This window comes from Globicephala melas, chromosome 3 (genome assembly GCF_963455315.2).
Source record: "Globicephala melas chromosome 3, mGloMel1.2, whole genome shotgun sequence".
In the NCBI taxonomy this organism is placed as follows: domain Eukaryota; kingdom Metazoa; phylum Chordata; class Mammalia; order Artiodactyla; family Delphinidae; genus Globicephala; species Globicephala melas.
The window spans coordinates 167,727,821-167,740,310 of NC_083316.1; the positions used below are offsets into that span (position 1 = coordinate 167,727,821).

General features: G+C 59.9%; 1 protein-coding gene across 6 annotated transcripts in view; it reads left to right on the forward strand.

Moving 5' to 3' along the window:
- DPP9 (dipeptidyl peptidase 9) overlaps positions 1-12,490 on the forward strand; it is a 115,062-nt gene that overhangs the window by 86,503 nt on the left and 16,069 nt on the right. For all 6 annotated transcript variants that reach the window (XM_060297308.2, XM_060297311.2, XM_060297313.2 and 3 more), the window contains 9 exons: positions 964-1,076; positions 2,270-2,443; positions 2,527-2,695; positions 3,444-3,557; positions 6,822-6,950; positions 8,222-8,283; positions 9,862-9,962; positions 10,625-10,802; positions 11,032-11,194. In XM_060297308.2, the coding sequence (XP_060153291.1) occupies positions 964-1,076; positions 2,270-2,443; positions 2,527-2,695; positions 3,444-3,557; positions 6,822-6,950; positions 8,222-8,283; positions 9,862-9,962; positions 10,625-10,802; positions 11,032-11,194 (1,203 nt within the window). The remainder of the gene's footprint in view (positions 1-963; positions 1,077-2,269; positions 2,444-2,526; positions 2,696-3,443; positions 3,558-6,821; positions 6,951-8,221; positions 8,284-9,861; positions 9,963-10,624; positions 10,803-11,031; positions 11,195-12,490) is intronic.

Sequence of the window (12,490 nt, forward strand, 5' to 3'; positions counted from 1 at the left end):
GGAAACTAGGATCCCACACAGGGTGTGGCGTGGCCGAAAGAAACCTGGTTAGAAGATACGTCCTTGTTTTGTTTTAGTTGCCGCTGTTTGTGCTGAGTGCTTGTATCTCTTACCTCACTTCATCCACACAGGGGTCTCGCTAGGCAACTCCTGTATTTTACAGATAAGGTCACGTTAGCTCAGCGGTTCTCAGTCGGGGTGCTCCTGCCCCAGGGGATGATGCTCAGCAGTGTCTGGGGACGTCTGTGGTTGTCACACTGGGGGTGCTCTTGGCATCCAGTGGATGGGGCCAGGGAGGCTGCTCCACACGCCCCAGTGCCCGGGATTGCCCCCCAGAGGATGACCGGCCCCGGTGTCCGCAGCACCGAATGGGAGAGGCTGGACTGGATACACATTTCCCAGGCCTTCTGGACCTTTGCCCGTTCTCTGATCCTCGATTAATTCCTGGACCAGAGCCCAACCTGTGGAGAGCTGGGAATCACTGAGCAACCCCCCGTTTTTCATCCTCTTGTGTGCTGTTTCTTTTTATTTATTTATTTATTCATTTATTTATTTTGGCTGCGCCAGGTCTTAGTTGCGGCATGCGGACTTCTTAGTAGTGGCATGCATATAGGATCTAGTTCCCCAAGCAGGGATCCAACCCGGGCCCCCTGCATTGGGAGCATGGAGTCTTACCCACTGGGCCACCAGGGAAGCCCCATTGTGCGCTATTTCTTCAGTAACTGAGGCTAAGATATTCAGCACTAACATCTCAGGTGGAATTGCCTGCTGCTCCTGCTGGCAGGTGTAACCCAGGGTCCGTGGCTTCTCTGGGGAGGGGTGTGCCGTCAGGGTGCTGGAGAAGCAGGAGAAACCAGCCGGGCCCAGCCATGGGGAGTCAGGGCCCGAGGCCGGTCCCGCCCGAGTCCCTCGCCCCAACCCTGGCAAGGGCGCCCATTCTGGTTTTCCTCTCTTCCTCCCAAGGGATGCCCTATGGCAGCCGAGAGAACTCCCTCCTCTACTCCGAGATCCCCAGGAAGGTCCGGAAGGAAGCACTACTGCTCCTGTCCTGGAAGCAGATGCTGGATCACTTTCAGGTGAGCCGTGGGAGTCGGGCCCTCCCGGTGGGCAAGGCAGGTGGGCGCACGGCAGCCCCTCTCTCGGCCTCACTCAGCTTCCTTGGGCCCTGCACCCACCCCACCCCTCCTGAGGGGGTCCCAGCCCATCCCCCGCTTAACGGCAGCCCCTCAGAGAGGAGCGCCTGGCCCTGGACACCTGTGCCACACCCACCCCCTCCCTTTGGTGCACACCCGAGCCCCAGCGTGTAGCTTGCGGTGACAGCTCCCGTCAGAAGCACGTCTTCCTCTTAAATGCCTCACCAACGGCGTGCAAGCAACTTGAGCCGAGACCCTTTTATAGAAATTTAGCTAATAATGGATGCCGCCCAAAGTCACCTCGCTTCCAGAGGGGCAGACGGCCGGTGAGCGGCGAGAGTGCTTTGTGCACTGGTGTATGTTGATTTATTTTTGATCAAAAATAAAATATGACAGTACGCAGGGAAGGGAACCCGTGCAGCCCCTCTCTTCTGCCTGTCCCCTGTCCCGGGCTGACCAACTCCTATTCACACGGCTTTCCTCGCAGCGTGGGGCTCATTGTGCTTTGGATTCTGCTCTTTAAAAATGCATTTCTGGGAATTCCCTGGCGGTCCAGTGGTTAGGACTCCGCGCTTCTGCTGCAGGGGGCGCAGGTTCGATCCCTGGTCGGAGGACTAAGACCATGCATGCCACGCAGCACAGCCAAAAAAAAAAAAAAAAAAAAATTAATAAATTAAGAAAATAAAAATGTATTTCTTCCCTTTAACGTTCCTCTGAATTTCCACATCATCTTCAGAATTCTTCTTGGGGCAGCTGCATGGTGTCCACCATAGTTTACCTGCCCGCCCTGCCCAAGGTCAGGCGTTAGGGTGGTCAGGCGTGGAATCTGCCCCACCCCTACCCATGCCAAGAGCATGAACGGCTGGTGGTGGGTGGCTTCAGCTCGAATGCTCTCGCAGGAAGAGGCTGTGACCAGGGAGGGAGGGCGGGGGTCTGTAGGGTGTAGGGTGGCCCTGGGGGTGGAGGAGGGCCTCATGTGTCCTAGAGCGATTTGGTGGGGGGTGAGGAGGTTGCAACTACAGGTGAGCCCCGCAGCCCTGCCCATCTGTGCCGCTCTGTGGCCAGGGTGCTGGAGCCTCCAGCTGCTGATGCCAGTGTTCCGCCCCGCCCCCCGGCCCCGCCCAATGTGTCCCCAGGCCACGCCGCACCACGGGGTCTACTCCCGGGAAGAGGAACTCCTGCGGGAGCGGAAGCGCCTGGGCGTCTTCGGCATCACCTCCTACGACTTCCACAGCGAGAGCGGCCTCTTCCTCTTCCAGGCCAGCAACAGTCTCTTTCACTGCCGGGACGGCGGCAAGAACGGCTTCATGGTGAGCCCCCGCTCTCTGGTGGGGGGAGGCGGGGCAGGTGGCGGCCTCCTGACCCCCTGAGCTGGGTCTCTGTGTGTCCCCAGGTGTCCCCCATGAAGCCCCTGGAAATCAAGACCCAGTGTTCCGGGCCCCGGATGGACCCCAAGATCTGCCCCGCCGACCCCGCCTTCTTCTCCTTCATCAACAACAGCGACCTGTGGGTGGCCAACATCGAGACGGGCGAGGAGCAGCGGCTGACCTTCTGCCACAAGGGTGAGGCCGGGTGGAGGGCGCCGGGAGGAGGGCGGGGCGGACGGGAACCAGCACCCCTGGTGTGGTCTGTCATCACAGCCACCAGTCCAGCTTCTAGAAAGACTCCCACCCCTGTCACTGTGCTCCCTGCCGGACCACCAGGCGCCTTCCCAGAACGTGATCCCACGGCCCCTCTCCCGTGGCTCCCCCTCTGGCCCCACAGAGAGTCCAGCTGCCTGGCTCAGGGTCTGCCTCTGCGTGAATCGCCCCGGCCACTGGGGCCTGGCCTCCACGCCGGACACTTGTGCGCCTCTGCTCCCCTCACCCCCTCCTGCCTCCGCTCTCCTGTCCCCATGCCATTCTTCCAGCCCAGAACTCACCAGACCCGGCCTTCCCCTTAGGCCCCTGCTTGCCGACAGTGACATCAATCCTGTGCAGATATATCTGCGGGACTGCATGGGTTGTGGCCTCTGACCCTGATCCCTGCCTCCTGTCCTGCCCAAGGCCCTGGTGCCCTCTCACTAAACCTGAGCTTCTCAGCCAGGGGCGACTGGGGTACTGGCCATGTGCTGAGACATTTTCAGCTGTCACAGCGAGGTGAGGATGCTCCTGGTATCGAGTGGGTGCGGCCAGGGAGACTGCTGCACACCCCACAGCACCCAGGATGCCCCCACAGAGAACGGTCCGGCCCTGATGTCAGCCGTGCCAGGGGAGAAGCCCTGCTCTAAACCAGACTCCTCATCTCTCGCCCGGCCCCCTCCCCATCCAGGCTTGTCCAGTGTCCTTGACGACCCCAGATCCGCGGGTGTAGCCACCTTCGTCATCCAGGAAGAATTTGACCGCTTCACTGGCTACTGGTGGTGTCCCACAGCCTCCTGGGAGGGTAAGCGCCTTTCCATTTTTAGAAACACTTCTGCAAACACTTCTGTTAGCAGAAGCACAGTGTACATGCTGGTCTGCTCTTTGCTCTTTTCATTTAAGATAAACCTCAGCAACCTTCCCATCAGCATCCGTGTCTCAGTCCTTTGAGGCCGCTGTGACAATACCACAGCCAGGGCGGCTTATAAACAGCTGGCATTTATTCCTCACTGTTGCAAGGGCTGGGAGTCCAAGTCCAAGGCAGGTTCGGTGTCTGGTGAGGGCCTCTTCCTTGTTCACGGATGCTGTCATATCACCCTGTCCTCACATGGTGAAGGGTCAGGGAGCTCTCTGGGGTTCCTTTTTGTGTGTGTGTGTGGTATGCGGGCCTCTCACTGTTGTGGCCTCTCCCGTTGCGGAGCACAGGCTCCGGACGCGCAGGCTCAGCAGCCATGGCTCACGGGCCCAGCCGTTCCGCGGCATGCGGGATCTTCCCGGACCGGGGCACGAACCCGTGTCCCCTGCATCAGCAGGCAGACTCTCAACCACGGCGCCACCAGGGAAGCCCTGGGGTTCCTTTTTATAGGGGCACTGATCCCCTTCATGAGGGCTCCACCCTCGTGACCTAATCACCTCCCAATACATCACACTGGGGGGTAGGGTCTAACATTTGAATTCTGTGGGAACACAGACATTTAGTCCATTGCAGTCAGCACCCAGAGAATCCTTTAACTGTGGATGTCCTGGGGGCGTGGACGTACCACAGTTTAGTTAAGAGGTCCACACTGATGGGCACTTTGGCTGTTGCCAGTTTCCGGTTTGGGTTTTGCTTTGGTGTTGTAAACAATACTGCAGCAAAATCTTCCTACATTTATCCTCGTGACCTCCTGGGAGTATGTTAATGGTCCTCAGACAGGGGTGGTCTGCCCCGCCCCCCACGCCCAGGGAACACTGGGCCGTGTCTGGGGACATCTGTGGTTGTCACGACTGGGGGTGCTCCCAGTATCGAGGGGGTGGGGGCAGGGGTGCTTCTCCACACCCCACCCCAGGGTGGCCCCCCGCAGAGAATGGCCCGGCCCTAATGTCTGCAGCGCCAAGTATCGAAAATCCTGCCTTAGAGAAAATTCCCAGCTGTAAGAGAGATGAATTGAAGCTACATGCATCTTAAATCTTGACGGGTTTTGCCAACAAGTTAGAAAGAAGCCAGATCAGCAGGCCACTTTGTATCTGTTTTTCTGTGCTGTGCGTGAGGCGAGGGTGTCTTATCTCCCCTGTTCAGTGGACCAAAGTCTGTTTCCTGAGCACGGGGAGAGTCGTTTCTTGCGGTGCGTGAGTACCATCACACCCTCTGCTGCACGAGCAGGAGTGGGCCAGGCCTCCGCTGCGCATAGAGTCCTCCCTGGCCTTAGCGCCTCTGTGTGCGTCCGTGGGTGAGCGGCCACGCAAGCCAGGATGCGGGGGCCCAGGCACTGGCCATCCGCCGCCTCAGTCGAGTGCCACCTCGTCTGCTAGTCACCCCTGCCTTGACTTCAGCGTGTCTTCTCCTTAAATCAATTTGAAAAGAAAACATCATGGTCCTACCATGAATAGAAGCTAGGCATGAAAACCGTGCAGCGGAGAGAAACCAGCGCCGAACATGCTAGCCAGCGCCCAGGTAAAGGACGACTTGCCAGCGTCAGGCGCCTAAGGGCTGCTGGTGCTGCCGAGACGGGGCCGGGATCGGCACGTTCCTGGGGAGGACGCCGCACGCGCTCCCCCTTCATCTGGGCCGGGATCTTTCACCACCGCAGTGCTGTGTGTGCCCCTGGTCCGTGTCTCTGGGGAAAAGGGCTCCAGGTCAGGAGTCAGGGTCCTGGGTCAGGTCACTCAGCTTGTGACTCTGCGTGCCTGAAGCAGGTGACCATCCACCCTTCGACTTCCGGCCTATAAAGTGAGGTCTCTCCCCCTCGGCCCTGTGGCCACGGAGGCTGGGTCATTCTCTGTGGGGGGCCTTGGTGACTCAGCGTGTCACCTGTCACCTGAGTTGTGACAGCCACAAATGTCCCCAGACATTGCCACATGGCCCCTGGGGACACAGAATGGCCCCTGGTTGCCATTCACTGGTCTCGATGACATCAAGATACTCACTCTACTATTCTTAACAGCTCAGAACCCCTCAGGGGCTCAGATAGAGCCCCTGAATGCTGAGGCCAAGGGACGTCTACCCCGTTTGCTGTAGCCCCACTCATGGCATGCACCCGTGGAGCTACATGACCACAGCAACCCAAGAGGGTCTTTCCTGGCCAGGAAACTCAGGGCCCCGGAACAACCCATGCCCAGTGGACAGACATAGGAGCCCTTATCACTGAGTCAGAGCTGCAGCACTTCCACTGCCTCAGCCCTGTGGCTGCCAGCGCCCCATAGAGCAGGTGTGGAGACCTGAAGGCAGGGTGGGCTTGGCCGAGGTCAGCGGATGTCATTGGTTCATCCTAGTGAGTCAGGCGAGGGTACAGGGAGCAGATGGGGACCCTTCTCGGCAGCCGAGAAAGGAACAGCCGTGGGCTCCGTCCCCTTGATGTTGGCATTGCCCGTGCTCACGCCCCTTGCTAGGCTGTCAGCTCCCAGTGATTCGCTTACTTCTCATGACAACTTCCACTGTACCCCTTCTTGAGCCCTGCCCCAAGTGTTAGTCTGCTCGGGCGGCCGTGACCACGTCCCACAGATGGGGCAGCTCAGACGTCACAGCCTGGAGGCTGGACGTCTGAGATGGGGTGTCGGCAGGTTTGGCTTCTTCCGAGGCCTCTCTCCTCAGCTTACAGACGGCTGCCGTCTCCCCCTGTCCTCACGTGGTCTCCCCTCTGCGTGTCTGTGTCCTAACCTCTTTCTATAGCAACAGCAGTCATACCGTATCAGGGCCACCCTCAGGGCTGCATTTTAACCGAATCACCTCTTTAAAGACCCCGATCTCCAAATACAGTCCCGATCTGAGGTCCAGGGGTTGAGACTTGAATGTAGGAGTTGGGTGGGCGTGTGGTTCAGCCCGTAAGTCCCCACGTGGCCATCTCCCTTGCCTCCCCGTGCTGGGAAGAGCGCCGTTCTTGCTCTGGTTTTACAGGGAAGGAAATCGAGACCCCAGGAGGATATGTGACTGGCTTCAGGCCTAGTACACGGTAGAGCTGGGTTTCCGGCCCCAGGGACCATTCTTGTCTGGGCCCTGCCATGGTAGAGCAGAGTCCCCGTGTGGGCAGGGGCGTGCGGGGCGGCAGAGGGGACACCCGGCACCCTCAGCAGCGGCCCTGCCCCCTCCCAGGTTCAGAAGGCTGCAAGACGCTGCGGATCCTGTACGAGGAAGTGGACGAGTCCGAGGTGGAGATCATTCACGTGCCCTCTCCTGCGCTAGAGGAGAGGAAGACGGACTCCTACCGGTACCCCAGGACAGGTGAGGGCCCAGGACACATGAGGGCGGCTCGGCTCTGAAGCCTCATAGAACACAGTGAGGCACCAGCCAGGATGGGCCCACAGGACCCAGACAGGGATGGACCCGGAGAAGCAGGCTGCACTTGGGAACAACAGCCAGGCCAGCGCCACCGTCAGTGGTGACTGGTGTCCTGCCTCGGGGCCCAGGAGACAGTAGGAGCCCTGGGGAGGCAGTGGGAGGTGTGGGCCCCCTCCGGGGGCGCATCAGACACTCACTGCCTTGTGAGAATACAGGGTTTGCCCAGAAATACATGGAAGTCCCAGAAATCTACCAATTCTTAAATGTGGCTCGAATCATTTAAAAATACTTAGCAGGACTTCCCTAGCGGTCCAGTGGTTAAGACTCCACGCTTCCACTGCAGGGGGCACGGGTTCGATCTCTGGTTGGGGAACTAAGATCCTGCATGCCGCACGTGGCACGGCCAATTTAAAAAAAAAAAAAAAAGACTTAGCCACACAAAATACATGTGCAGGCCAGGTTCAGCATCTTTGGGACCTCCGTGGAAGCCTACGACAGACTCGTTCTTGCTAACTGTGGGCCGTGCTAGGCAGAGCCTTCCTACGGAAACTTCCAGTCCCTGGTGTGAATGGGGAAGTCGGTCCTTCCCTTCCCCTGTTGGAGAGACGAGGAAACAGAGGCACCGAGACATTACCTGCTGGGGTGCGAGAGCCACGGGGGCCAGAGTTGAGATCCGTCGTAGGAATAACAGGGGCCTGAACCAAATCCCACCCTGGAGGGCATGTCTCGGTCACCCCAGCCTATAGGCCACCTGCCTCCCGACAGCTGAAGACTGGCTGTGTCACTGGGACGTGGGCCACCTTTCTGCATCATTGGTGCTTTTGTTACGGGCGTGTGCTGTCTTTGCAGCCAGCATTCAAGCTCTCCAGAGGCAGAGAGGCATCCTCCTCGTGTTTGTGTCCCCCTCACGGCCCTCCCACCAGCCCAGGCCTGACCTATGTTCTTAAACAGCAGAGACGTTGCCACGTCACTGTCGGGACTAAGGTCCAGGCCCAAAGTCAGACAGTCCTGCCTGGGGGACTTTGTGCCTGGGCCAGAGAGGGTGACGCACCTACAGAGAGACCTTTGGCCACCTGGCGCCTTCCTCCCGTCCCCCCACGCCGGCCATGTCCCTGCCTGTGAGGATCACCCCCCACCCCAGCCACCGCCCCCAACACCTGCTCTGAGCCCTCTTGGCGACACCTGCCAGATCCACCTCGCTTTCGTTTCTGCAGGCAGCAAGAATCCCAAGATCGCCTTGAAACTGGCTGAGTTTCAGACCGACAGTCAGGGCAAGGTAAGAGGGGTCTGGGCGCCCGGGAGAAGCTTCTGGATGAGGAGAGGAGGGCCGGGGTGTGCACTGGGAGACGGGTCCAGAGGCTGCTCGCCCCCATTGCATGGCAGGTGCTTCTCTTGGCCAACTGAACCTGAAGAGGTTCTGCCCGGAGCCCCGGCTTCCAGGCTGGGCCCTGCCGCCCGTCACTCTGAACCTGGACTCCGAGACGGGGAGTGGTGAGCCCAGCCCCACCTGCCTCCAGGTGGCCCCGAGGCGTGGGGAGGGGACGCCCGGGCATGCGAGGGCGGTGGCTCGCAGAGCTTCCAGAACAGGGAGCTCAGAGGGGTGGGGAGCAGTTGCCTGGAGCACCCCGACCTCAGGCCAGGGGTGCCCCACCCCAGCCTCTGAGCAGCTCCTCACATATCACTTCACCGGCCCCATCTGTTCTGCATCCTTCCCTCTGTCAGCTGGTCGTCGTCGCACACAAGGGTCCTCATCGCCCAGGGAGTCGTTCCTCAGGACCCCACAGCCAGGAGGGCAGAGGAGGCTAAGGGGAGAAGGGCTGTAGGGATGCCCAGCCCCACGTGGGAATGTCAGAGGGCGACGCCCCTCGCAGCAGAGGTTGGAGCAGGCGGACGAGCCGGGAAGCCCCTGCATATTTTTGCCAAAATGGCTTCTCATGTAATGTTTCATAAAAGAGGCGTGAGATTAAATACACCTATTTTCATGATTGGGGGGGTGGTTTTGGGTTTGGGCATGATTAGGCCCTAACCAAACCCCTTCTGCACTCTTGACCGGAACATTACGGCAGGTTCTACAGGGATCTGTCCTAAGTGGCTTTGCTGAGCCCCCACCAGCTGTTGTAAATGGTTCCTGGCCGCGTCGGATGGGCAAGGTCCCGAGGCGGGCGTGGGTTTTGCCCACTGAACAGGCAGGTGGGGCAGGCAGGGGTTGGTGGCGAGCCTGGGTGTGGGCCGTGCTGAGGCCCTGCCCGCCTCTCCTGTCACCCCTCCCGGGGAGATGCCCTGCCAGCCCCGTGTCACCTCCAGGAAGCTGCAGCGGCCAGAGGCTGTGTCTTACCCAAGGCCACCCGGCTCTTCAGTGACAGCCCAGGCCAGAGCCCTTGGTTTCCAGGCAACAGGCTTTCATAGCAAAGTACCACTGGGAGGTTTACGCCACTGAAGTTCATCATCTCCCGGTTCTGGAGGCTAAAGGTCCAAAATCAAGGTGTTGACAGGGCTGGCTCCTTCCGAGGCCTTGAGGGAAGATCTGTTCCAGGCAGCCCCCCTTGGCTTGGAGACAGCCGCCTGCTCCCTGTGTCTCGTCACAAGACGTTCTCTGCCTGAGTGGTGCCTCTGTCCCTTTTTATAAGGACACCCGTCCTGTTAGGTTGGGCCCCCCCACCCCAGTACGACCTCATCTGAACTAGTCACACCTGCGACCACCCCGTTTCCAAATAAGGCCCCCTTCTGAGGTACCAGGAGTTAGGGCTCCAACATGTGGAGCCGGGGGGGACACAGTGCCCCCCAACAGTGGCTGTCTCCTCCTGGGCAGCACATGGGCAGGCCAGACTGTGACCCGAGTCTGCTTTGCCTTTAGATTGTGTCGACGCAAGAGAAGGAGCTGGTGCAACCCTTCAGCGCGCTCTTCCCGAAGGTGGAGTACATCGCCAGGGCCGGCTGGACCCGCGACGGCAAATAGTGAGTGTCTCCCTCACTAGGTAGAAGGTGTCCTTTTGCAGTCATTTTCTACCTCTTCTGCCCAAGTTGGGGCAGACACCTCTAAACCAGGGCCCCAAACCACCACCCGGGGGCCAAATCCAGCCCGCTGCCTGTTACCATACAGCCCACAAGCCAAGAATGGCTTGTCCGTTTTTCAGTGATGCAGGGGGAGATCCAAAGAAGAGTATTTTGGGGGCTTCCCTGGTGGTGCAGTGGTGAGGTCTCTGTGCTTCCACTGCAGGGAGTGCGGGTTCGATCCCTGGTCAGGGAACGAAGGTCCCACAGGCCACGCAGCACGACTGGGGGGAAAAAAAAAGAAACTGTCCACTTAGAGTAGAATATGAAACAAAGGATAAATAAAGGCTGAGGATTTGGCAGAAGTCGGCCAAGTTTACAAATGATGTGAGGTGTTTTCAGAACAAACTGGATTGCACGGTTCTGTCAGCACTCCCGTCTCCCCTTGAGCAGGCGTGCCGGCTACGGACCCTTTGCGTGCTGCAGGGTCACCTACTCAGGTGTCAGTGAGGTCGGCAAAGGAGGCGCCGTTCTGATCAAACACAAGTGTGGAAGGGGGGCCATTGGGCCCTGGCTGGCCTCCGCTGGCCCCTGAGGTGCCGGTCCTCTCTTGCCTCACCCCCCAGTGCCTGGGCCATGTTCCTGGACCGGCCGCAGCAGCGGCTTCAGCTCGTCCTCCTGCCCCCGGCCCTGTTCATCCCCACCGCCGAGAACGAGGAGCAGCGGGCAGCCTTCGCCAGAGCCGTGCCCAGGAGCACCCAGCCGCACGTGGTGTACGAGGAGGTCACCGACGTGTGGATCAATGTAAGGGCAGGGGTGTGTGCCCCACCCGGGCCGGGGTCCCGCGTCCCCGCCCCCAGCTCCCCAGCTGGACGGGGGCTGGCGATGTGGAGAAGCCAGCTCCGGAGGGAGAGTCGGTGGGGTCTGACCTCTAGCCAGGCAGTCGGAGCCTCCCCTTTCTCAAAGGGATGTGTCCCCCCACCACCCCAGCCCCCGCCTCTGACACATCCTCTCTCTCTCTCTGCCCGGACAGGTTCACGACATCTTCTATCCCTTCCCCCAACCAGAGGGAGAGGACGAACTCTGCTTCATCCGCGCCAACGAGTGTAAGACCGGCTTCTGCCACTTGTACAAAGTCACCGCTGTTTTGAAGCCCCGTGGCTACGACTGGACCCAGCCCTTCAGCCCCGGGGAAGGTGAGCGACCCTGACTAACACCTTGCTCATCGCCTATGGTTTGTTCCCTGGTCCCGCCCCAGAGGGAGTGGGTGCCAGTGACTAAGAGGCCGGCCTTTCCCAGTGCCAGTCCTGGTCTGGCAGGGTTATCACAGCCGGCTCCCGGCTTATTCAGGCGGCAGTATTTATTGAGCGCCGACTACATGCTAGGCCCTTTGCACACCAAGTCTGTGCTGTCTGGCTCTTTATAGGAAAAGCTGCCCCGCCCTAGGTGCGGGGTGGGGGTGGTGGGGGGCGGGTATCACTGTAGGAAGAGAAAAGCGAAGACCTCTGCTCTGGTGGAGGAGGCAGGCATCATCCACATACAGTGAGAGGCCAGGAGGCCAGGGGCACAGCAGTGGATAACGTGCCACAGAGCAGTGGATAACGTGGAGGCAGAAGCAGCCACAACACGGCGCTCCAGGCCGAGGGTCAGCCCGTGCAAAGGCCCTGCGGCAGGGCGGGGCTGGGCCTGGCGTGTTGGAGGGACAGCCAGGAGGCCTGTGTGGCTGGAGCAGAGTGAGCGAGGGGGAGACAGGGAGGAGGGGAGGGCAGGGAGGGGACGGGGCAGGTGGCACAGGGCCTCGTGGGCCGCGGGGAGGACTAGGGCTTTTACCATTGACCTTCGGCCGGTTTAGAATGATTCTTGTGGCTGTTCATGGAGCAGAGCCTGAGGGAGGGGGGAGGTGACAAAGTTGGGGTCAGGCAATGGGGCTGAGCTGACTCTGCTCTAGATCCAGGTGGGCCCGATTCTGGATGTACTTGACTGCTGAGCTGACACGGTGGATTGCACTGGTGTCTGAGAGAGAGAGAGAGAGAGAGGGACGGCGTGGACGTCTGAAAGGGTTTTGGAGTTCCAGTCTGAGATGGAAAGACTCTGAGGGGACAGTTTAGGAGAGAACTGTTGAGTTGGGTTTTGGACATGTTCAAGTTGAAGCTCCGTGCAGGTTCTGGGACCAGGGTGGATCCACGGTGGGAATGTGGGTGTCCTCACACACGGATGGCATCTCAGCCTGGGCACAGGCTGGGGCACCAAGGGCGGAGCCTGGGTAGGTAGGGTGTGGTCTGAGTGCCAAGCAGGGCTCTCAGAGCTTGGAGCAGGGTCTCCCCGGCACTGCGGACATCAGGGCCAAGTCACTCTCTGGGGGGTGTCGGGGCCCTGTGGGGTGTGGAGCAGCATCCCTCCCGCCACCCACTCGATGCCAGGAGCACCCCTGTTGTGACAACCACCGATGAACCCAGGCACCACCCAGTGTCCCCTGGGGGTGGGACTGTCCT